Source organism: Heterocephalus glaber, unplaced genomic scaffold (assembly GCF_053883595.1).
Source record: "Heterocephalus glaber isolate CG9 unplaced genomic scaffold, H.glaber_assembly_v1.0 deba00001555, whole genome shotgun sequence".
Classification (NCBI taxonomy): Eukaryota; Metazoa; Chordata; class Mammalia; order Rodentia; family Bathyergidae; genus Heterocephalus; species Heterocephalus glaber.
In genome coordinates, this window is record NW_028258346.1 from 17,831,763 (window position 1) to 17,857,475 (window position 25,713).

The following is a 25,713-nucleotide window of genomic DNA, read 5'->3' on the forward strand; positions in this document are numbered from 1 at the left end:
CGGAGATCATTTAAAACCTTCAAGTGTATAGCAGAACAACCTTCAAGTTTATAACTAAACTTTGGAAATGGCCTATATGTCCACCAACACATGAATGATAAAGAAAATGTGATATTTACACACATTGGAGTATTGCTCTGCCAGAAACAAGGATAAATATGAGTCATTTGTAGGAAAATGGATGCACCTTGAGACCATGTTAAGTGAAATAAATCAGACACACAAGGTTAAATGTTGCATGGCTTTTCTTACATGAGAAACCCAAAATATAAATAAAGAGTAAAATACAAGACAGCTAAGAAGAAGTAGGGAGGTAGATCTTTTTCAAAGGGGAAGGGGGCCAAGAGCCAGGGAAAAGGCAGAGAAAGGGAAGGAAAAGGGGAGGCAAAACGAATGAAGACGTGTGCTGTACAGGCACCAGCTCCTCATGAGGAATGTAGTCCTTATGTACTGCAAACTGCCTAAAATAAAATAAAAATTGGGGGGAAAAGCCCGAGGGAACTGAAGAGAAAAAAGAAAAATGAAAAGCTAAATAGAGAAAACGACTATTTCCCACTTGTTAGATGAGTTTTGCTGTAAAACAGAGCAAGGAAGTGGGAGGGGGTGGGTACTGGGTCAGGAAAACAGCGCGCAGAGGGAGAAAGGGCCGCACCTGGGTGCCACAGACGTGCTGAGGCTCGGGGCGGAAGCGGGCGGGTCCTGTCCGTGGGCGTGCAGATCCGGCTGCTGGGCCACCCGAGTGGAGCGGGACTGCCGCGGGCCACGTGGGGACTCAGAGCCGGTCCCTGCGGGGAAGGGGTGGCTGCCTCTACCTTTACGCCCCTGTTAGCGCATGCAAGCCCCAGGGGCAGCGGGGCAGCGGGGCAGCGGGGCAGCGGGGCAGCGGGGCAGCGGGGCAGCGGGGCAGCGGGGCAGCGGGCCGCAGGCACTTCCAGGTGAGGTGCATCCACCGCCAGCTATGTTAGGAAACAGCGCTGGCTTTTCAGTAAAGGTCTTCGCCGCCTACCGAACGCTCAAATCTGGGCGGAAGAACGCAGTCCCCTACGTCGTACGGGCAGCGCGGTGCCTGCTGCCCCTAACTGCCGCGTGCCGCTCGCGCTTCCCGCCCTCCAACGGCCCGCGGCGTTCAGAAGAGGCTAACTCGTAAATCCTCAGCAAGCCTTGCTCTCCCTGCAGGCCCTGGTCAGGAACCCGGTCGCTTCCGTGGCGGGAAACCTGAGGGGCGGGGCTGCCGTTGTTCACCGCGTCACACCCGGGAGGGCGCCGACGCAGCGCCTCACCTTCCGCTCTCGGTAGAACCGCGCGTGCGTCGACCGTGTCAGGACTGACAGTGCGCACGCGCACAGACGCAGACACGCGCACACGCACGAATCCGAGTCGCCCTGTCCACGCGTCGCCCGGGTGACTGATGCGCCGGCTCTGCTCAGGCGAAGGCCGATCCACCCGAGCAGGGCGCCACCCCGACCCCTCGTTCCCCGTTCTGCAGCCGCGGGAGAGCCTGCCGGTTACCGGGTCTCGGGGCGTCCGTCCCGGCTCCTGCACCGACCCCCGACCCCTCCGCCGCCCGGTCAGGTCGGAGGCCCGCGCCCTTCACAGCTCCGGGCTCCCGCGCCGCTCCTGCCTCCTGCTCGCTGTTCCCAGTACCCCGGCCCAGCACCTCATCTCCACTGCCTCCCCGACGCCCGCTGGACCGTCTGCCCCGCACCCTCCCTCTCCACGCTTTCGCTCACATACCTGTATCTGTAGCGTCTGAGGCTGCGCCTGCCTTATCCTCAGCATTCCTGATGCCCCTACCCTCCTTGCCATTGAATTTGGATACTTATTAAAAAATATCTGGCGCCGCGCCCTGACTCTCACTTACCCGAAGGGTAGTGCCCAGGCGAGGTCTGAAGTGCGCGTGCGCAATCGGGTCTCCCCAGCAGCTGCCTACCAGGGTCTCTTGAGCGAGGCCTGGGCCCAGACCGAGGCTTGCAGGTGAGCCTCGCCGAGCCCCGCGGAAACCGGGGGAGCACCATCAATCTCAAGAGCTGGAGCAGAAAGTTAGGTAGGGTTATTGTAGTAGCTGAAAGGTCTCTCATTGGACAGTCCATGAATGTAACTTGTATAGAGCGTATTTAATATATGTTTATGATCTGCCCCTCTTCACGCAGATGTAGCTCTGCGAGGAGGGAACTTTGTCTTCCTTGCACAGGAGGTTGATCTCCAGCACTAGGAGCTGTTCTGGTGTCTAGAGCCGGGACACACATGTGGCTGAAGGACAGTGAGGCCAGCCGCCACCTTGTTAACGCGGAGGTGAGCGGAGCTGGCGCGTGTCCCCTGGGTCGAGGGCCGGGTGTTCTGAAGAATGCACGCACTCACCTCTCTGCATGATCCCCTGGCTCCGCCTGCACCCCACGCTGGCAACATCGCACACAGTGAAAACCTGGTAACGCTCTTCTGACAAGTACACAGATACTTTATTCGGACTGTGTGCACTTGCAAAAAGTAAAGACAGATGATTTATACCCGGAATTTCCTCTCAATTGCCAGACCCCTTTTGGTTTTGTGATCGCTAAGGCAGGCGCCAAAAGGCATCATCATCTTGCAGTGTTGATTGAAAACGATTTACGCAGGCTAATGTGCTGGGGCTCCGCATCATCCGCCCGTGAAGCTCGGGTGTCCTGCCACACACAGCCACTGCGAAAGGTCGAATGGGTGCTGAGACGGCAGTGCGAGGCCAGGACACCAGAGTTAAATCTTGAAGTAAAGATTTCCTTGAAGTCAAGGAGGTTTCAAGTGGGCTTCTCTGCAGAGGTCCTACCTGCTGTCTTCACGTGCAGAACACACCCTGACCTTCCCAGCATCTGACCACTGACAGCTGGCCCTCGTGTGGAGTGGACCCTCTGCGTGTGACAGTCGCACACTTCATCTTTACCTTCTCCCGAGGTGGAACCCCGAGGAGTAGTGATGCTACAAAACTACTCAGCTTTTGTGTTCAATTTTGGGCAGAGAAGGGAAATACCATTTCTCTGCAAGAGCTTGCATTTAAGCTGAAGGCAAGCCTCTGTTTGGAAAACCCACACCTTCTTCAGTAGGGTCCGATCCAATCTGAACTCTGTATGTATTGTAGGGCTTGGCAGCAGAACCCCTCCAGGGGCTATGCGGCTTTGCAGGTTTAGACCCTGCTACCTGTTCCACAGAAGGACGTGTAGCCGGGAGACTGGACACTTACTGTTGTCGTTGGCTGACTGTGGCACTAACCCTGGTCTTCAGAAAGTAGGAAAACAAACTGTCGAACTGCAGCATAGAAACAGGATGAGGAACATGCAAGTGACAGTGTCTAGATTGGGCTGGGAAGGAGTCGGGACTAGAGGGCCGGAACTGCAGTCAGAATCTGGTAGCTATAACTTACATTCATTTGTTGGAAAACATTTTTGCATTAAATATTTTAAGTAAAACAAAATTATATCCTCCAGTGACTTAAAGATGGCAGTGACACTTCATTACCACTAGCCCCAGCCTCAGGATCAGCGCATGGCCCAGTTCATCGGAACCAAGAAACATTTGTTAATTTCATTGATCACATCTTAGTCATCACCTTAACTTAGAGCAGGAATTTGAATAAAGCAGTGAAACTCCAGGCAAAGGGTGGTTGTAAAGGCCTGGTTTGAAGCTGAGTTTATCTTGCCCTGTTGCTGAGCGCCGACTGAGCCCCGAGATGGTCGATGCCTGCTGATGAAAACAAACTCTGGAGGGTGCCATCAAGCTCACCCAGGGGCTCCGCCACAGCACAGGGCTCGGTGCGGTGTCTCCCTTGTGGCCATGTCTGCCAGGGCCGGGAACATGACCCTTAGGGCTGTGGAGGAGAGGCAACCACAGTTCTCAGTATCGTCAATCTCCAATACATGAATACTACGGCACATGCAGTGCTGTTCTGACAGGCACAATGAGGACTGGCTGCCAAACACCAGGGGGAATTTCCAACTACGCAAGTGGTCATCGTTTTTTGAATGAAACGAATAATGGGAAGATGGCTGTGGCCTATTGTCCTCCTTTTCATTTCCCTGAGCTGGCTTAAACCAGAAATCCAGCCCTTACTAAGTGCCTCTTCTCATAATGGAAATGTCTCTGTGGCCCAGAAGGGATGGTGACACAGGTGACATTTGCAGCTTTCTTCACTGACTGCAGCGCCATTTGGGTGTCAGTTCTCCAGGGGGCTGGTGATTCCTGGGAAGTTAGTATTACGCTCTTCTTTCTTTCTTTTTGGTGTTGTCTCCTGTGGGTACCAAGGCACTCATGTTGGTCCCACCAGCAACTGCAACATTTTCTCCTGTTTCAAAATCTTGCGACACTGCCGGCTGAGACACAGCAGGACAAGGCACACAGGGTGATGCCCTTGGGCACAGTGGGGTGAGAGGAGGTGTGAAACACTTCCCAGGTCCGTGTGCTCAGCTGGACAGTATTTTTCACATTTATCTGGCATAAATCCATAGTGCAACACATAGTTGCCTGGTACAAAATTACCTATGCTCAGTATGACCTTGGTCGGAACGGCTTATGTATCTGATTTGCACATCGTGGACACACCCGGTAGTGGAACATGCATGTCAGCTTTTCTTTGCTGTCCCAGATGGAGCATTCTCCTGAAGAATACAAGTCCTTTCTCTTCCTCCGGCCTCGAGGGGACTGCTGCAGTGGTCCTGCCTGTGTCCTCTCGCAGGTCACTGAGTCCTGTACAGTGGATGACTCCTTCTCGGCTGTGTCGGCCGAGTTCTCCAAGGGTAGACAATGGCCAGGCTGCATCACCGCTCCACTCTTCTGTCACCTGTCAAGTCCACTTACCTCTGCCTCTGTCAGCTGTTACTGCAGTAAAACACCTAAGATGATCACCTCACACAGAGGAAAGGTTTCTTTGGCTTTCGGGTGGGGGATGCAGTCCCTGCTGGCCCGCCCTGTTGCTCTGGGCTTGCAGAGGCAGCAGGTCCTCACCCTGTGTGTGGCCAGGCAAAGCCGCTCACCTCATGGCCGGGATGTGAGAGAGGAGGGACTGGGACTTCTGCCCTTTCTGAGGGCAGCGCCAGTGACCAGAGACTGCTCCCTGCTGGGGACCCTGGGGACATTCACCAGCCAATCTTGAGAGAACAGCTTTGTGTCCATTATAGGGCCGATGCATGATTAAAGTAGTTTAGAGGGCAGCAACTGGTACGTAGCAGGTGTGAAGCAGCAATGTTTCACGGTAAGACCGTTACTATTCCACCTTACACGGACCTCGAGCTGAGCTGATGGTTCTGACGGTTCTGTAGCATCCCAGACGGCCAGCCACACCTATCTGCAGGTCTCTGCAGCTCCATCACACTCCACAGTGGACTACGTTCTCCGGCAGGTGACTGCTGTTTTCCGGAGCCTGGCATCACAGCAGGACTGTGTGTGCTGAATGCTGAGAAAGATGGCTGGAAACACACTCAATTGGCCAGGAGAACAGAAGGAAACACAACAAAATCAATGCAAATGCAGTAGCTCAGCATCTTTTTTTTTTTTATGGTACCGGAGATTGAACTCAGGACCTTGCACTTGCCAGGCAGGCGTGGCGCCACTGAGCTACATCTTGGCCCCTCAGCATCTTAATTTTTAAAGAAGATATTTTGCTAGAGATATTTTCTCTTGCATCCAAATCGAGTAGGAACCAACAGGAGAGAGAAGGAGTGCAGTGGAGGAGCCCCAAACATCAACACAGCTGGGCAGGGAGTGCTGTACGGAGCAGACAGGCATTATTTTTTTTGTTTTTGGCGCCAGGGATCGTACTCAGGACCTTGTGCTTTCAAGGCAGGCATGGTGCCACTGAGCTAAATCCCTGGCCCTACTGTGTTATTTTCTTGGTATGGAGACCAAGAGCCCATCTGGGACACACAGAGATCTGACAGCAGTTTGTAAATGCTTCAGGGATACCCTTACCACACTGAGCTGGAGAGGGAGCTTACTGATGGGAGGCTAAAACAGCCAATGAGAGAAGGGAAGGTGGGGCTTGTTCATAGGGATAAGGATAGTGACCCGGAACTTGAGAAATTCCACGTGGATGCCATTTTTGGCAACTTATAATTGTAATGTGTTATCAGTGTTTCGTTCTCAACAAATGCAAAATTGTACAGTTAACCAAATAATTTTATTGTAATCATTTACAGCATTTAGGCATTTTCTTTTTTTTTGGTACCGGGGATCAAACTCGGATCCTTCCACTTGCAAGGCAGGTGGTGGAACCACTGAGCTAAATCCCTGGCTCCTATAGCATTTAAATAATAAAGTGTTGCGCTGTTATTTCTGGCAGAGGCCCCACCCTTCCAGAGCTGTCCCCCGAAGTGACCAATGTGACCGGAAGCATCCGTCTTTCTCCCTGTGTTCTGGGTGAGTGAGACTCAGCAGGAAGAAGCCGCCGTCACCCCTGTGTTTTCTGAAATTCCCATTCTCCTATAGCCGTAAATCTTCAGGTCTGGAAGACAAAAGCCAGCATTTATTTCCCCATGAACTATTATTTCATTTTCTCATAGCTGAGGAAGGAAGATTATTTTTCCAATTTTATTTTATTTTATTTTATTTTTTTGGTACAGGGGATCGAACTCGGGTCCTTGCACTTGCAGGACAGGCGGCAGAACCACTGAGCTAAATCTCTGGCTCTATTTTTCCAATTTTAAAAGAAAATTAACTCTTTACTGAGAAATCTCCACAAACATTACGTCTAAATATTTGGTACAAAATACTAAAGCCAGAACATCACAAAATGGGAGTTCCATGAAAATGCAGAAGTTCTTTTGAAGGTATAATATGATCATCTTGTGCCTACAGATACATGCATTTAGTAAGTTAAATTCATTTTCTCTCTTCTAGTTTTGGACACTTTTTATCAACCCCTTGTCACAGAAAGAATTGTGATTTTTAAGTTTAAAATTCATATAAGGGCTGGGGATTTAGCTCAGTGGTTCCAGTGCCTGCCTCGAAAGTGCAAGGTCCCGAGTTTGATCCCCAGTACCAAAAATAAATAAATAAATAAACAAATAAATAAATAAATAAAATTCAGGGCTGGGGATTTAGCTCAGTGGTTTCGCCGCCTGCTGTGCAAGCACAAGGACATGAGTTCGAACCCCTGTACCAAAAAAAAAAAAAAAAGAATAAATAAAATTCATATAAACATATAGATTGACTTTACAAAGGCAAATTTTGAATGAACGGTTTCCCTATTTATAGTATTTTGTCACATGCTAAAGTTAGTTTTCATGATGATATGTATACAACCTAAAGGTACAAATGTCAGGCCTGTGATATTTTTACTACATATAGTTGAGTTATTCCTTATATGTTTATAGCAATACTGTGGTACCTTGGTTCATGAATTTAATTCTTTCCACGACTTTGGTTACAAACCAAACTGGACAAGAACCGAATCAAATTCAATGGTTAGGTTCAATGTTGACCTTATGGAGAAATCTGATTTGGTTCTCATCTAACTTGGTTTGCGACCAGAATTGTTGAGAGAATTCAGTTTGTGAACCAAGGAACCACCATAATCACATCTGAGATTCACTTCCCTCAGCAAATTAAAACAAAAATTTCAGGAAAGTGTTAACTCTAACAACAGATAAAATGAAGAACAGGATCACAACAGACAAAATGAGAGTAAAAAAATTTTGAAGTGTCTTACTTTCTCTCAACAGTGTATTTATAGCATTAGGTGCTATTACAGCTATATCTGTAAAACTATTTAATAGTTTGAGTTCCTTTAAAAGATACACTGTCCTGAAATGACTTATCTAGTTCCTTCCACATTTACAGCAGTTTTCTCACACCCAGTATTTTTTTTTCCCCATTAACTTTATTGGTACATTTTAGTTTGTATAAAATACAGTTACATTCATCATTGGGATCTTGTACCATTACATGAGTCTCTTAGTTCTTATTTATTTTTCCCCTTGCCCTCTTCACCCCCTCCACCCTTCCCTATTTGCAAAGACCTTGTTTGCATTTTTTTCCCTCTTCTCATATTTTTTCCTTTCCCTTTTTTCCCTTTCCCTACCCCTCCCAATTCCCCTGCTCTTTTAGACCTTTTCTTCCTATTACACAATATCAGATATACATTTTTCAAATTACAATATTAAGATCTAGGAGACATTACCACAGATTTTACAGAATTTAAAAGGATATAGAAAGCATATTACAAAAATCTTTTTTGAAATAAATTTGACAACTTCTAAGAAGTACCTTGGAAGACAAATTAATGAAACTAACTCTGGAGGAAATATAAAACTTGAATAGCACCTATTAAAAGAAAGTATATTCCTAGCTTGAAAACCTACCTATATGACAATAGCAGGCTCATAAACATTTTAACTGATAAAGTATATCAAACAAAGCAGAAAAAAGAAGGAACACTTTGCCCCTCATTTTAGGAACTCAACATTGTGCTAATCCTAAAACTGGATAAAGATAATAGAAGAAAAAAGTATGAACATAGATAGAAATTTGTTTAACAAAACAAACTATTAGAAGTCAGATCTGGCAGGATGTAGAAAGTCACACCGAATACTCACAGGATACCAGACAGCCCAGCTAAGAAGACCTCAAGTCTACTGCCTGAGTACAAGAACCTCGTTACCACCGTCAGCTGCTCATTGCCAAAGCTGGAGCACAGGCCTGGTCCAGCTGAACTGAGAACATAGACTGTTAAGCAAAGTTCCTACTTTGGCTATAGTTATTAAGAAGCTTTAGACACCAAAGACCAAAATATGAATATGAACCATACTTTATGAATTAGAAGTTAATATCTCTATTTTACAGAGGATATGATTTTATGCATTCATTCACTCATTCAGCATACATTTGGGCAGGTGTGTTGGTCCTACTGCTTCTAACAGGAATAGAGTAGCAGGGAGGAAGAAGAGAGTGCATCTGCTAGCAGAGGGATGTTTTACATCTGTGTAACATACATGACATACAATTTGTAATACAGCTATAACATATGCCATAATCGATTATTTATACATACATATTTTGGCCTTTGAGAGAAAGGTGACAGTTTTAAACTACACTTGGGAGATGAATGACCCTTCCGGGGATGAGCTAACCTGAGGCTCTCCTTACTTCCTACTCTAGATCATGCTATTTTTCATACCTAGCAAATGTCCAGCAGTGAAGATCTGTTTGACAAGTAAGAGTCACCAATGGCAGAAAACTGCCTTCCAGCAGCACACTTTTTGAGAACTGCATTACTTTGCTGAATGAGAAAACAACCAGGTCTGTGTGTGCTACAGGAAATCCCCTCCCATGGTGGTGGCCCCACTGTGTTCCACATGATCCCCAGTGTCTACAGCGGATCCCACCACCACTCGCCCCTAGCGAAACGCTGCCGGCCACTCCCAAGGGGAAACAAGCACCTCTCGAAATGCAGATGCAAACTCAGAAGACACAAAGGACGGAGGTCCACATAGCTACATTATCTCGAAAACAACGTCATTTTGATAAAAGAATTTACCCTTTGACTTCAGAATAGAGATTTTAGTGGATACTGTAAAACTGTGAAAAAAATCCAAGTAGTGTATGAGTAAAAAGAAACACGAAGTTATTAAGCACATGGTTTGTCCCACAGTTCAATTAGTGATAGCATTATTAGTCCCATTAAGATAATCTGGTTTCCAAGTAAAAAAGAACTCGTATTTCACTTGTAAATCTAAGGACTTGGGTGTAATTTACGTTTAATAAATCTCAAAAATATTTTATTCTCCCTTAAGTCTTTTGTCTTTTCTCTCCTAAATAATATTTCTTGGAATAATGCTATTCCACAAAACATTTTAAGAACTACAATAAAATCTGGACAGCTAACTGATCTTAAAAACAATTAAAGGTTGGGCTGGGGATTTAGCTCAGTGGTGCTGCCACCTGCCTCAAAAGCACAAGGTCCAGAGTTCCATCCCTGGTACCAAAAAAACCCACAAAACAATTAAAGGTCAATGTGATTGAATTTCTGTCATTTCCATTGTATAGATGAATTATTTAGAATAAACCATTTTAGGAAATCTGGGACATCACATTTTCCATAAAGATGTTAGTTGGGTACGGTAGTGCCTGCATATAATCCCAGCTACTAAGAGGCTGTGACAGGAGGATCTTAAAGGCCAGCCTGGGCAACTCAGAGATCCTATCTCAAAAGGAAGAAGGAAGGGAGAGAGGGAAGAAGGGAAGGAGGGAGGGAAGGAGGAAAGAAAAGTCAAGAGAAAAACAAAGGGCTGAGGATGCAGCTCAGTGGTACAGTGCTTGCCTAGGGTGCAGGAGGCCTGGTTCTAATCCCTACAAAAACAAAAAAAGCCTTAGCTGTACAGGGAACACTGAGGAAGAGTCAGCACCTTTGACACCAGCACCCAAACTGGCTGGGAGATGTAGTGACCTGGCGTCTGTCTCGCAGCCCCGAGTTGGCCCAGCTCAGAGCAATACCTCCGAGGCAGCTGGCTGGAGTAGACTCAGTCAGGGCTGCAAACATGGAGGGAGGGCAGTGCCCTGAGCCAGTGCTGAGCTGACGGCATTGGGTGGGAAGCTGGGAAGTCACTCATGCCTGAGTCCAGATAACAGCTTCTCGCTGCAAGGAGCAGCAAACTGAATGAAGTCTTGTAGGAGATGCCACACGACTGGACCAGCATCAAGTTCTGGAAAATCTTAACACTGTCCAGACCCTGGCTGCTTATGAAATTTAAAAAGGTAAAACTCTTTCCTCACTGTCTAAGTTACGGAGTGACCCAGTGCATATTTTATAAACACACAAGTACACTGTTTTTAGCATCACTGCAAGTAAAACTGAACACATGTAGTTTTAGGGTTAGCAGCGCTCCTATCAGTCTGTGAGCAGAAGCCCTTGCGACGTCGGGGAGGGATGGGCGGCTCCACAGGACGCTCAGCAAGCCCCTCCCAGGCCAGCGTCCCTCACACGGAGGCCGTTTTCCTCTTCCAGAGCTGGTGACTGCTACAATCGCCACGCCATAAAGCTGATCCTGAGCCCGCGAGATGACACCAGGGCCTAGCTGGTCGTCCCCGCCCGGACCTGGCCTCAGCCCCTCCTGCCTTTCTCCTGTGCAGCCCCGGTCCCTTCCGACAGCCAGCGCAGTCTGAGGGACAAACCCCAGGAATGCGGGCTGCACTGTGAAGATCTGCCCTTGAGCCTGAGATGATGCTCCGCTTTCCAGTTGCTTTCCAGTTTCGGTGCAAAGGCGGGGCTTTGCTTAAAATCAGGCAGGACTTTGCTTAAAATCAGGCAGGACTGAGTTAATGAGTGAGGAATTAGAATGGAAAGCAATTCAAGTTGAAATTTTCCACCTAGTTTTTCCCAATCCTCAGAGAATTTGTAAAAATTGAAAATAAAAGAATTTAAATGATTCAAATTTTAAGTTTAGCCTTCATAATAAAAAATTTCCATTGCATTCACAGCATTATCATTTCCATGACTATAGGGGTTTGTAATATGTTGAAAAACTGCAATAATTATGGAAGTAATAAATTGTCCACCGGAAAGCTAAAATTTCAAGCAACCGAATAGTAAAAAAAGGATAGTGCTACCGTTTATTCTTTCTTCTCATGAAAAAGAGAAACAAATTTTAAGTGCAAACCCCATGATCTCTACCCACACATGGCGAACAGATATATATTTATGCACAAAATATAATAAATACTAACATGCTAAGCATATCCATTAATTTAAGAAGCAAGATGAATACCTTTTATGTACTACCCATATGGGAAAATGGCTTTTATTTTTTAAAAAATAGCTTTGTCATAAATCTTGGTTTCATTCTTTATCTCCTATGGTTTTTAAAATAACTAAACAATGAATTATTAGCAAAAAAAAAAAAAAAAAGCCTAACACCTGCTGAAATTAGTCCTGAAAGAATGTAACTTTTGTAGGAGGCTTAATTTAAAGGAAATCCCAACAATTAAAACAATTTTGTTTATCATCTACTTGGCCAAAGCTTAAGTTTGACAATTGTAACTTTTAGTCTCTAATAAGAGTTAATAAACTTACATTTTACCAAAAGTTAATGAAAGTCCCAATTATGATGTACACTTCTATGCTGTAAACACACTGTAAATTTTATCCCTGGGGAAGACAAGCCAGGCGCTACCTCTATGCATTTGCTTGTGTGCGATCCAGGTGTATCTGTGGGAGTTGGGTGTCTGCAGGCCACATCCTATCTATCTTGGATGAACGACAGCTACTATATTCCCAGGGGAGATTATACTCTTGGCTTAGCTATTTTGGGGGACCAAAAGCATATTTGAAGAAGTTTCCTCCTCCAAAAAGAGAAAACTTCTTTTCTTCTTATAGAGGCAAGCCTTCCAATAATGAGAAATCTCATTTTCATTATGCCCAGTTGCAGGGTATATTCTAAAGTATATAATGTTTACTGCAAGGACTTTATGAAATGGGGAAAAAGAGTAATGTCATAGTCCAATAATGTAGTCACTAGCCACATATGCAGCTACTGAAATTTAAATTTATTAAAATGACATAAAATCACAAATTCAGACCTCAGGCACACTGGCAAGGTACATGGTCAGTAGCTGTGGTGTGCAGAGCTCAGGTAGAAAGAGCTTTCACACGGCAGAAAGCTCTACTGGACAGCCCTGGGCGACAGTCATCTATTTCTTAGATACTAAGTTTTTGGTTAATCCCCAAATGACATTTTTTTCCTGGTCACCTGCTTTTCATGTGATAAAGAGTTACTGGACTCAGCTGGCTGTCAGCTCTAATGTGCTGGGAGAATCAAAATTTGAAGGATTTAGGTTAAGTGACCAAATAAATAAATACCTATGCCACGAAATGCCCTCTAGTTTTGGTAAATGTATATCTACTTCATTGTTGTAGAAATAAAAGTTAACATATGCTTGGTATTTATGAGGAAAGATCCTAACTTTCATAAGCCATAAAGGAGTCTGCATATTCCTGCCACAGGGAAATTTGGAATGAGAAGAAAGCATAGGAAAACTCAACTCAATAATGCACCCGTGGCTCTAAGTTTCTCTAAACATCTCCTTAAAAATAACACAGAAAAGCCTTTCTAGTCTTACTCATCTCAGGAAGACATTCATGTCATCTTCTCATTTACCTCCAAAGGAAGCAGGGATCATTTAGAAAAAGGAATATTATGATCAGTACTCTCTGATTATAAAGCACCAAGCAGAACAGGTTAAGAATGGTTAGTTCTTGAATAGACTTCATTGGTTAAATGATCTTAGGGTACATTTTAGATTATGATTCAGAACTTCCAAGTTTGGTCCAATACCTTTGGTGGTTCTAGTTAGAATAAAGCAGGTACCACAGCCCTCTTGGTGAGGAATATAAGCTCACTGACAATGGGATTTGTCTAATATGATACACCTGTATTCCTAGGATTCGTAGAAGGCCACAGGCCAAAATTCCAGGACTAATTAACATACTCTTCTAGCATACAATGCATCAAAACTCAGTATTTGGAGTAGCATACAACTTAAATGCTGTCAAGAGCCATTCTCTATAATTTTTTGGGAAAAATCATTTCATAATTAAATTGTAGTTAGGGCTCGTCTGAGGCCTAGTGTCTTGCTGTGTGAACCTGCTATGGTATGCAGAAACATACCCCTGTGTGCCTCAGTTACAGTTGAGGCCTCAATGGTCCCATGATGCTGTGACACTCCGGGGCAAGATTACATCAGCTGAATACAACCCGGTTCTTTGAGAACCAAGTAGTAATAAAAAAAGTTTTGCCTGGGGGAAAAGGATAAACTCCTTATTAACCTGCTATCCCTTCTCAACTGCTATTGTAAGAATGCTTTGCCCATCCCACCATCCTCATCAACATAAGATCCTCATCAACATAAGATCACTGCCACCCTCTGAGTCACCCAATACTCCCTTGGATTATTGTGTGCACCCAATAAACAGTGACCAGCTCAAAGTGTCTTTGTCTTTGCTCACTCTGGCACTGACCCCTCAGTTCCCTATGTACTTTGAAAGCGTGTCTCTTTGTCTTTCTTTACCCTGTGCCATAACCCTTTTTATGCAGATCAGGGGACTGATCAGCCTCCGATAAACTACATTTACAAAAATACTACATGAGCAAGCACACTGAAACAATATAGGGTTTATAATAACAAAATTGCTCTCCATTAAAACTTGGTCAGCACTTGAGAGGTGCTAAGATTTGCAGCTATTAGCTCACTTATTCTTCCGTCATGCCCTGAAGGATGGATCAGGTCCATTCCAAGTTGAAGAAACTTATTTCAAATGCAGAAACTGAGTGATATGGAGTTAGGTACTAAAAGGTAAGAACTAAGTGATGTTGGATTTTAAAAAAACTTCATGTTAGGCAATTTATGACAACTTCAACAACATTTTTTAGTTTTGTTTTTTTTTGATACTGGGGATCAAACTTGGGTCCTTGTGCTTGCAAGACAGGTGGCGGAACCTCTGAGCTAAATCCCCAGCCCTTCAACATCATTTTTTAGGAAAAAGAACTTTTCATTTTTTCCAGACCACTTACTGAGCACCTCCAAGGAGGGAGTTCAAGGTAACAAGGGTGATTTCCGGGAGCTGGGACGGCAGTGAGGAACACGACGGTGCCCCGCCCCACACTGAACAGCACTTGGCACCCCGAGGATGCTGGGAAGGAGGGCTCTCTTGGTGCTCTCCCGGAAGTGACCACATCCCTGACCTCTACTCTGTTATGAGACTTTAGGCATCATTGTATCTTTCTGTGCTTGTATTTTCTCATTTGTAAAAAATGGAGATAAAAATCCTAACTTGTGAGTTTGCTCACAGGATTAGACAGGCTGCTGATATGTGTAAAAGTACACCTGAAATGCTTTGTTAGAGTTTGCTACTTTTATTACTGCTACTAGTCCAGGGAGAGAAATGTAAACATGCATATAAATAAAGGAGACTATTTTGCATAGTGATAAAAGCTGTGAAAAAAGGCAAAGTGGCTCTCACTTCCAATCTCCTAGATATCTTTTCCTACCTTCATGCATTAATGACAGGGAGGGGAATCTGCTTGGCAACACCAGTGCCTGCCTGGCAAACTTAAGGGTCTAAGTTCGATTCCTGGTATCAAAAAAATATATATATATATTTATAAAAGCTGATAGAGGGAACTGTGTCATGATTTCATTCCATTCCATAAGTACACGTCAAACGCCTACTTAACACGCCAGACACCATGCCCAGTGCTAAAGACAAGTGTGTGGTTCTCTCATGAAACCTGGCAAGGGAAATGAGACAGTAAACAGATGATCACACAAATACTTCATTACGTTAGGACAGATGCAGAAGATGAAAGTATGTAATAAGACCCTGTAATGGGGAGCATAAATCATCCCGATTTGGGGCAGGACCTCCTGAGGGAGTGGATTTTAATGCTCATCTTGGGGTGGATCCCAAAGAAGCCTGGGAACAATTAGGTGGGAGACAGGCTGTCAAATCTTAGCACCTTTATGGCCTCGAGATAGAGGAAATTGTATGGAGGAAAGGAAAATTGGTTTGTTTTTTACTGGCTCAAAACTATTGGCTCCAGAACTAATGACTTTTCATTAGATGATATTCCTCACACACGAAGCCATGTGGAAAGCAATCGGATCTAGAGTCACTTGGTTTTGGGCCTGTGACAAAGCAGCCACCACTCCCCAGGACCCGCAACATCAGGCTGTCTCCCGAAGCACCCCTGCACGTAGCTGGCAGGGCAGAGGGCTTCGGACTTGCAGGTCTAACAGTGAGCTCTGGAGGTGATCTGCAGGTAGTAGCTGCTGCGATTCCAAGTGAGCGAAGATGAACTCCCTCCCCTCTTAGGGACGTCAGCGTGTCACTGCGGACACAGGACATGAGCGCAGCTTTAAATTGAAAGGTAAGACAGAAGACAGGCACACTTACGGGGACCACACTCTGGGGAACGCCTCTCTCTCCTCCTGGGTGTACTCGTCCAGACGCTGGGGCACCTTTCGGGGCTGTGGAAGCTCCTCCACTAGGTTCCTGAGGAGATCTTCCGGAATATCCTATGGCAAACACAGGGGCCTTAGTTTTCTTAAAACAGCTTTCTCACTAATCAATTAGTGATACTTGGATTGAAAAATAAACAAAAGGATGTTTAAGAATGAGGAAAGCGATCATCTTTAAAATCACCTGTATACATCCCTGGAAAGTACAACTGACCAGTGATGCCAAGAGATCCTTTTATAACACAGTAATCCACTTTATTAAATTTTGACTGTACCGTTTTGCTCAATCTCTTCATGATACTCAGGAAAAGGCGTTGCTGGCCGGGCCTCTGCCCTAACACTGATGACCGCAGCCCAGGTCTGGGACGCCCACTGCTGCCCCTTTCCATCCGGTCCGTGCTTCAGGTTGGTGCCAGAAAAGCATGCCGGGACTCAGCATCTGTGGGGCTCAGGTCTCATGCCCTGCTAACCGTCCCTAAATGAGCCAGCACCGACAGCTTGTGGGACCTCACTTCTGCACACCCACTGCACCTCCTGACTCCGCCTACCCTCACTCACATCTAAACGCAGAGCCGGGTTAGGGTTGTGACTTCGGCAGAAAGCTGAGAAGCACGGTGACCAAAGCGGTCACCACTCACACCCAGCCCACCCACAGAAGCGCCCTCGGGCTGCCCAGGAAAGCCAATGGCCCTCTCTGTTAGAGGCTGCCTGAAAAGGTCAAAGGTCCACCGCACAGCGCATCCCACTTCTCTAAACAACACGAGTACTTAAAACAATCATACTCAAAGCCGACTACACCGTAACTGAGCAAATAATCACCATTAACTTACAGCTAGTAGTTATTATGAATAACAGTGTAATAAATCATTATTCTGAAAAATTCTGACAGTAAACCCGGAAGCAAGAGTTTAGATTCTTGTGATTTACCCTTCATTGATCATACTGCTCCGGAGCTCACTCCACCTGAGGTAGGCAGAGGCATGAATCATCACTACTCGTAGGGCATTGTTTCAGCTCACAATAAAGCCTACACGGAGGCGGAGGCGAGAGCTGCCGGGAGCTGCCGCTCTGGAGTGAATCTCTGCACTACTCACTCCTTCAGTCCAACTGGGAGGACAACAGCTACGACCAATCACAGCCACAGCTCAGTGTGCCAGGCTCTGCTATGAGCGCTGCACAGGCATGTCCACTTCACTCTCACGCAGCCTTGCGACACAGGCGGGTTATGATGTCGCCTTCACAGAGGAGAAGAGGTGGCGAGCGTCTGCACCGCGTCCATGCACCAAGTCAACGCGGGGACGTGGATGCAAACCGGGGCAGCCGGATTCCACAGCCTGTGTGCTCAACTTAGACTGACAGAAGCTAAGTACTTGGCACAACAGTAACAAAAGTAGGCTTTTAAAAAGTACTTTTTAGCTGAATAAATTCTAATAGGTACAAGAATTGTAAAGTTAAATCATGGGGAAAAGTCAGCACCCAAATCCATGCCTCACTGAAGGACTGCCACTTATCAATAAAAAGTGAGCTGAATTAATATTTCGCTTTTCATATGGAAACTATCAACGAGTGCCTCTACTGAACAGGGCTTTGATCATAGCTCCTTCTTTAAACGAAAGCAGTAAAAAGTAAAATGAAACCCCAGAACTTGTAGTTTTGATTTTTAGTCCAATGATGGCTCATTTTATGGCTTAAAATAAGAGTAATTATCAAACATATATCACATATATCCATTTTAAAGCACAAAACTTTAATCTGGTCAGAATGGTGATAAAACTGTGGACAGTGAGCCCGCGGCACTGAGGGCAACGCAGAGGCGTGTATGTCTGGCTGGCGCCAGGGAGAGGCAGCGACATCACCCGACTCACCTCGTCTGGAAAGAGGTGCAGCCTCTGCATCATGGTTCTTCTGTGCAGGTTTTTTGGCAGCATGCCGTACACGGCTAGCTTCACAATCTGAAAAACAGACAGGCCTGGGGCTCACGTGACTCGGGAAGGGCGGAGCAATCAAAACTAGAGGCAGTGATGAAAACGAGCAGCACGAACACTGGAAAGAAAGGGACCTGAGAAATTACGCAGAAGCAAGCAGCAGAAAAGGGACTCCCACTACTTGTACTCCACTATTTGCTTTAGGCTCTCTTCCTTTAATTTGCCGGTCATTTAGAAAAGGAAAGCCAGGGATTTAGCTCAGTGGTTCCGCCGCTTGCCTCACAAGCGCAAGATCCCGAGTTCGATCTCTGGTACCAAAAAAAAAAAAAAAAAAAAAGAAAGAAAAGGAAAAAAAGGACGAGATCAAAAACAACCCATGTATGTGTCAATTTTTCACAGCCTAATGTTTTCTAAACTTACATGCGAATCCGTGGCTCAAACCATCTGTCACACACTGGTGACCAGAAGCCTGGCAGCCCAGTCCTGTTTCCATCCTGGGAGGCACCTCGGCCTCACTTCAGCTAAGGCTGGCCACGTCACGAGACTGACCCTGTACAATGGAGTGCACGACATTCCTGGTTAAGGCGCCCTGAAAGCTTCCTGCGTGGACAGTGGTGAATGTATTCGTTTTTACATCTTGTGATGCTGTGAAGTAGCATTGTAACTGGCCTCATTTCACAGAGGGAAAACAGATTCTCCGAGGATAAAGAGCTCCGCAAACAAAGGGTGGTGCTGGGATTCAAACCAGGCTGTCCTGCTCCCAGACCACCCAGAAGACGTGCAATCTTATATTCATGATACATCTTCACAACTTACCAGGATGAGAAGTTCTTTCCTCCCCACAACACCCATTTCCAATGTGGCAAATGAACTGCTCCATGATTTATTTTTCTCTTTTTAAGGTTATTCTCATTGTTGATCTGAATGTGATTTTGTGTGTTATTTGGTCAAAAGAAGGCCCAGGAAGCCCTCTGGACATGTAACGTTCACAAATCCACCGCAAGTTCTTCAAGAAAGCACTCATGGAGTCTTGGTGGAGTAACTGATCTTTACTGTTTGTACTCAAATTTCAAGGGTATAGGTCTGATGTGTGCTAAAACGAATCCACTAAACAAATACCTGTTAAACAGGGCTGTATTAAATGAGGGTTCCTATTCCTAAGGCTTTTTTTCTCTCATCAAATTAGACTCCAAAACCTTAGTACACACAGAAGCTAATGACTTGCAATAGATATTTTCTATTTTAGTGCTGTTAAGACTTTATTTTGGAGACTTTATTATATATAGATTTTATTGTCAAAGTTAAAAACAATGATAAATTCATTTCCCCAGTCACACAAGCAATACTGTAAGTGGCCAATTCCCACTAGGTGGTTAGTGGGTGCTACAGTACACACGGAACATTTCCGCTGGATGGCTTTCATTTGCAGTAGTGGGGACTGGGTCCTGAGCCTTCCTGCTGAGCTGTATTCCCAGCCCTTTATAAAAATCTTTACTTTGAGACAGGGTCTCACTAAGTCACTAATTTGCTCAGGCAACTTGAACTTGAGATCCTCCTGCCTCAGTCTCCCAGAGCGCTAGGATCACAGGCCTGTGCAACCAAGCCCAGCTACATTTCTTAATGCTTTAAAAGTCATGCACAGAACTGACAATGTTAAGACTACTTAGCACCTTTCTGGATCAGCAAGTCTCTGTCTCCTCTGAATATTGTTATAATAGCAATTGGCAACAATTGGCAACAATTGGTAGGGTTATATGGCATTTGGTTTTTATGATCATAAAAATGTAGCTGTATTTATCTGAATTATCAAATGAGAACTTAAAAATATCTGTTCTATTAAAAAAGTAAACATCACACTAAAAGTAGGAAAAATTAGAAAATGTGAAAAAGTTATAAGCTAACAAGAAGAAAAAAAAGACACACAAACATGGTAAATAAAAAATAAATGTGAAAAACAGGTAGATGCAATCAAGTAACTCAAGCTGAGTAGACTTAAGGATAAGCTGTGAGAAATTCAGAAAATCAAAAAGGACAGGTATGGTTAGTAAGCAGACCCCCATATAATCTGATGCAGGGCATGTAGCATTTATTTCACACAAAATAACTTTATTAACCAAAAGAAAGAGAAAATACAAGAAAGCAAATACAAGGACAGAGAAACTAACTAAAATACATGAGAGAGAAAAGATATGAAGGACTCAATGTATTTACTTGAAATTAGAATCTTCTATTTACAAAAATATAAAATATATCCAATAAACTACTATTACTCACTTAGCTATTAAATATTAAATAATCTATTTTACCAGTAACATTCCAAGGCTGTACTAATAATCAGATTTCCTTAGTGAAGCAAATGATCTGAAAAGTCACACAAAGTAAGTACTGATTAGCAAATTGTGTCTGTGGGCAGAGCCTGCTGTTCAAGACAAGCACAGGGCGTGAAATGGAAGTACAACTGACTTTTCCCTTAAGTCATGCTTTTTCAAAATTCAAAGAAAAAACTAAGATTAAAAAAAAAATTAAGATCTTTCAATGAGTTAAAACTGCAAATGGATCTAACTCTGAAATATTTTCTAATCCTTTATCATGCATTTTATAATAATTTCAATTTTTGTTCATAAAAATAATTTTAAACAATTTTTATAAATGTTTTCAAATGTCAAATTTCTCACATTAAAAAGTTGGACTGTACTGCCTCCTAGTGTACAGTGAAAAAATAGAAAATAATTTTTAAATTAAAAAAAATTAATAAAGTATTAAAACTATAATATGTTTTAACAGTTATGGTGCATACTATCAGCAGGCTTTATAACTTTTAATATATGCAAATCATAGTAGTAAAAGTTAAATACAGTGACTTGTAATAGTCTTTAAAAAACTAGCTATGAAACAGAGCATTAAACATTACCTAGGAAGCAATCTCTGAGCATACGTTTTTAAAGACAGATACAAATGATCCAAAATAAACAGTAAAATGCAGAGCTTTTAAATGGTCTCTCAGGGCTTATTACATATACACCCCCCCCACTATTTTAGGAAAATAAACAAATAAAAAAGTATTTTCAGATTCTAACACCGTTCATTTATGACCATTTTTAAGTAACATCTAAAAGAGTCCCTAAAGGGGCAAATACTCTCTACCCTGTGAGCAGAGATAAAGCCATTTCTACTGAGAGTTAAAGAAGGAAAAATACGGAGTGATAGGAAACTTTGCTTTGTGCAATACTGCAGCTAACCCACGGATTAGAACTTCTCTAGTGCATAACTCAAGTAACCATGACGCAATAAACACTAATGAAGCCAATAACATTGTTCATAAAAATATTGTTTAAAGCATGGAGCCAAAAGAAGGCCAGAAATGAGAAGGAACTTCAGAAAAAGAGTCCTAGGGCCGGCATTTGCCTGAAGGCACCCGTGCAGGGCAGAGCTCGCATTTTAAAAGGTCACCAAGGGGCCGGGAGACCCCTTTGCAGGTGCAGATTTCTCTGGACGGCAACAGCAGGGTGTGCAGTGGGGTAAATTTCTAAAAAGCTTTCTGCTTATTGCTATCAGGGTTCAAAACCTCTTACATCCAAAGTTCACCTTAAAGAAGTCTCAGGTTTATGTACTACTCCCATATGGCTGCCAGACGGTAAATAAATCTTTAGCACAAATCACAGAGAATTCCCAGAGATGTTGTTCCAAAGCACACCCGCTTACCCAGTGGCTTGAACAGAAACAATAACCTGGATGGGGAAGGATTAGGGCTTTGAATGAAAACTACATTAGCAGAGAGGAGACTGAAAACACAGTGCCCGAACCAGTCTTTCCCCAGACACTGATTCTACCCAGGAGACTTACTGCCACCGGGTCCCGCAGGTGAAGCTGGATGGCGGTCACCTGCTGAAATCCACCGGGGTAGCTGTTAAAAGAATCAAAGATGTTGGAGCTGGAGTGGGCTATGGTATTGTATTCTTAATCATTGCTCTGTAACAAGAAGACTGTTTTAATGCATTATACTTGTTTCTAACTGTGCTGTTTATTAGTGTCTTAAAAGTTATGTAGCAACCTGTGCTGTCTGAAATGTCTGGAGTGGCCAACTATGACTACATCATAAGCAGTTCTCCATCTTGGAAAAATTTCTTGGTGTAGCTATGCTTTCCGAATTTTAAGTTATTCACTCATTCACTTGTTGTGGGTAGTTTATCATGGCTTGGTTTAAAACAAAACAGCAATGAGCCAGAATACTTCATGTTCGTTCCCAAATGGGACAAGCAGGATAAGACAGGGGTAGGCCCCGGGAAACTGGCACTCAGAGCCCTTGGTTCTAAGTCAAGTTCATGCTCTAACAGGAATGATCCTGCTTTCCTACTGACTGTTGGTTTAAGGCCGCTAAGAGTTATGTGTGGCTCTGAGTTTTTAAAAAATTCACTGTGTTCAGATCAAGTTTTATATAAAATGGATAAACTGGGCCGGGGATTTAGCTCAGTGGTTTCGTCGCCTGCTATGAAGGCACAAGGACCAGAGTTCGATCCCTGGTACCAAAAAAAAAAAGGATAAATAAAAATAAATAAAAATATTTGGGATAGTACTAGTTAATTTAGTTGGATTTTCCAGATCCAGGTCTGGAAAACAGGTTTTACCAGTGACTCTCACTTTACTAAGCAACTAATTTTACCTGTCTACGTATGATTTTACTCATGTAAAAAATAACAGCTCCATCCACTTCAGATTTCTGAGTCAAATAAAGCATTTGCAAAAGAGCTTAAGAAATTTAAACATTTACTAATAAAAATAAAAACTGGGAATAAAAGAAATTGAAAACAATACATACATGCAAGGGTTTATGACCCTGAACAGAAAAATAAAGTTTCAATGATTATTAGGAAAGGAATAAAAAATTGGAAAGCCAGTAGACTACAAAAAAACTTAAGATTATCTAAATATGATTCCTTTCATAATTTTTTCAAAAAATTTAAAACATTTTAGTTAAGAAAGACAGCAAATTTTCAAACTAGTATTATTTTATCTTTTTCATGAAATTTCAGTTTCAGAAAAAAATACCTGTCTAGACTTCAGTTCCTGTATTGTCTCCGTGGAAAAATACTTTGTAAATTCTATGCTAAAGCCTTATCTTTCTAATTTTAATACTGGGATGGTAAACTCTAAAGCATAATACCATTGATGCTGTATTTTAGGGCCTGGACTTCACTCTATGCTATCTGAAAAGCTAATGTAAAATTCTGAGCAGGGGAAAGACTCGAGTAATCCAATACTTGTTGATTTTTGCTAGAGAGAAAAGAGCTGCAGGCTCCCTCCACATAGGACACCCTGGATGGAGCATGGGAAGATCTGTCAGCGACAGCCACGGGCTTTGCATTCAGTTAGTTCAGTGAACACTTACTAAACGGGTATTGGTGATACACTGATAAACATGAAGGGTTCTGTCTTCAAGAAATGATGAAATAAATTCCATTGGTACCCCTAGCAGTGAGCTGTACTTCTAACTCAGGCCAAAACATTTTGGGCAAGTTAGATGTGAGAGTTCAAGGTACAAACAGACTCAATTCATCCAATCCCTAAAAAGTTATTAGTGAATGTTTATTTAATCATATAAAAATAACAGGAGTTAAGAAGTTAATGGATAAAGATGTTCTGTAGCTCTTTGTAAAAGCCACAATTTTCATTTCAAAAAGTAGGGCAATAATCAAGTATGGTGGATCATACAATTTAATTCTATCTCTCTACGTATCTCTCATCACCATAATACACTACTACACAGTGAGTAAAAACAGGATTTACAAAGAGGTTCTGTGGGCCAGGCATGGTGATGCACGCCTGTAATCCTAGCACTCCGGGAGGTGGAGGCCAAGTTTGAGCCCAGCTTTAGCAACTTAGCAAGACCATCACAAAATAAAACATAAAAGGGGGAAAGGGGACTGGAGATGTACATAGTATAGAAGGTATGCTTCATTAAATCTAAACTTGTCTTGATCTTATAACAAAACATCCAAGGAGTGGAGATAAAAGTTAACAAGGAGCCAAGTTAAGGCCTCGCGGTTGGATCAGAGCACAATTGAAGCGCTCGCGGGGTCAGAGGCCCGGTAGGCTGGGCTCGTGTCTGAGAAGGGTGAGAGGCTCAGGAACCACGCCAGCGGCACAGCTCTGAGAAGCGTGGCCACACAGAAGGTACCGACTTGGCTTGTGGTGGACTTGGCTCAGGGCGGACGCTGGACGCCAGCAACGGAGCCCGCTGGGGGGAAGTCACATGAGAGATGCTGGCCAACAAGACTGAGCCAGAGAAGGCCCAGGACCTCTTAGACCCCTGGTGAGATTTCAGAAGTTAGGACAGGGAGGAAACAGCAAGAAGATGAACTACTGGGAGCAGAAAGAAGTGAGACTGGCTAAAACCATGAGAATAATTTTGATCAGAGAGAGGCTGTGTAAAGCTCGCAGCATGAATAAATACTGTCAAGTAATATCTAGTATTTGCCATGGGGTCCTGTTTGTTTTGGTGGAATAAATTATACATGTAACATGAGTAAAATTAATATTTTCTTAAATGGCAATTTTGGAGACACATTTTTCCTTTTAAATAAAAGCAACAGGTTTGTTAAAGTGATAGATTTTAACGATTTTCCTGGACAATGTCATCATCTTACCCCGTGTGTGAGGAGTACACTTTCTGTTCCCATTTGTTTCCAGAAAATGCAATGTGTCGTGTGTTCATTATGACAACGTGATCTCCACAGTCACCTCGATTTAAAAAGAAATAAGAAAGATTGTATGAAAACTCAAAATCTTAAGAAAAAGTAGCCTTATCTGTAAAGTTATCAAAGTCCAAATAACACACTGAAATAATACAAATCAAATCACAGTGTAAAATCAAAAATCCTTGGACAGATTTCTGTTACATTTTTATATAACATCTAAGTACAGAAAGAGTTGGCTGGCGATTTGGAAAATCTCAACACTGGAAAGTAAGAGACATTTAATAAAGATGCCAGTAATAACAATTCATCCTTTAAAGGCAAACTACTGTTATTCCTATTATTCTTCCCAGTAACAATTACATTTCACTAAAAATATTTTTATTAGAATCTTTGATTCAAATTTTCCCTTGTAAACAACAGAGAAAATGAAAACAGTATGTATATAGATGTAAAACAGTATATTTTACCAATAGGTAAATTGAAAACAAATGTGAAACATTAAGATTATTATTTTCAAATTTCAAGAACAATAGAACACTATGCTTAACTACTGACACAGGTTTTTTCCAACCACAACTAACTTTAAATTTAAATTGCCATTCTTGACTACGACTACACATATATTTAATAGGACAAATGACCTTTATATATATATATATGATTAATTTTGTAGTGAAAAATACCCAAGTTTGGCTGTTCATCTAAAAACAAGTCAATATGGAAGTTTTCACAAGAACCACGGTTCCTAACAAAGTCAAGGAATCTCAAGCATTTATTACATGCTTATTCTAATAGAAAAAAACAAACTTCAAAAGATTCTAGAAGCTTAAGGAAAAATGTCACTAAAAGTAAGAAGTATGAATGAAGATTACATTATAAGGCTCTATGTAGCCACTGCACTTGAATAGCAGATACAGAATTCCATGTTGTACACAGCACAAGGGTAGGGTGCTTTTCATGGCTGGAGCGAAAGGGAATACAGAGACATGAAGGAAAACCCCAGAAAGCTTGCTGGTGGGCGCTGAAAAGCAGTCTGACAGTATTTGGTAAAGCACTGGCAAAAGTTCCTAAACCCGGCCCATGGTGGACCTCTAAGGGAATTGGGCAAAAGCTTTGGAAAA

At 43.2% G+C, this 25,713-nt stretch overlaps 1 protein-coding gene and 1 long non-coding RNA gene across 2 annotated transcripts in view; both read right to left on the reverse strand.

Moving 5' to 3' along the window:
* Positions 1-227: 227 nt before the first annotated feature.
* Positions 228-1,303, reverse strand: LOC147824104 (uncharacterized). The gene is made up of 2 exons (XR_015442935.1): positions 653-1,303; positions 228-461 (listed from the first exon to the last, which is right to left on the reverse strand). It is a non-coding gene; the product is annotated as an uncharacterized LOC147824104 (long non-coding RNA).
* A 4,814-nt stretch (positions 1,304-6,117) lies between these two features.
* Positions 6,118-25,713, reverse strand: part of Mrpl13 (mitochondrial ribosomal protein L13) — a 32,315-nt gene continuing 12,719 nt past the window's right edge. Inside the window, exons 3-7 of the mRNA XM_004850223.4 lie at positions 24,542-24,635; positions 21,741-21,801; positions 17,838-17,924; positions 15,908-16,029; positions 6,118-6,463 (exon numbers count right to left, since the gene is read on the reverse strand). Coding sequence (XP_004850280.1) covers positions 6,442-6,463; positions 15,908-16,029; positions 17,838-17,924; positions 21,741-21,801; positions 24,542-24,635 — 386 coding nt within the window. The 3' untranslated portion in view covers positions 6,118-6,441. The remainder of the gene's footprint in view (positions 6,464-15,907; positions 16,030-17,837; positions 17,925-21,740; positions 21,802-24,541; positions 24,636-25,713) is intronic.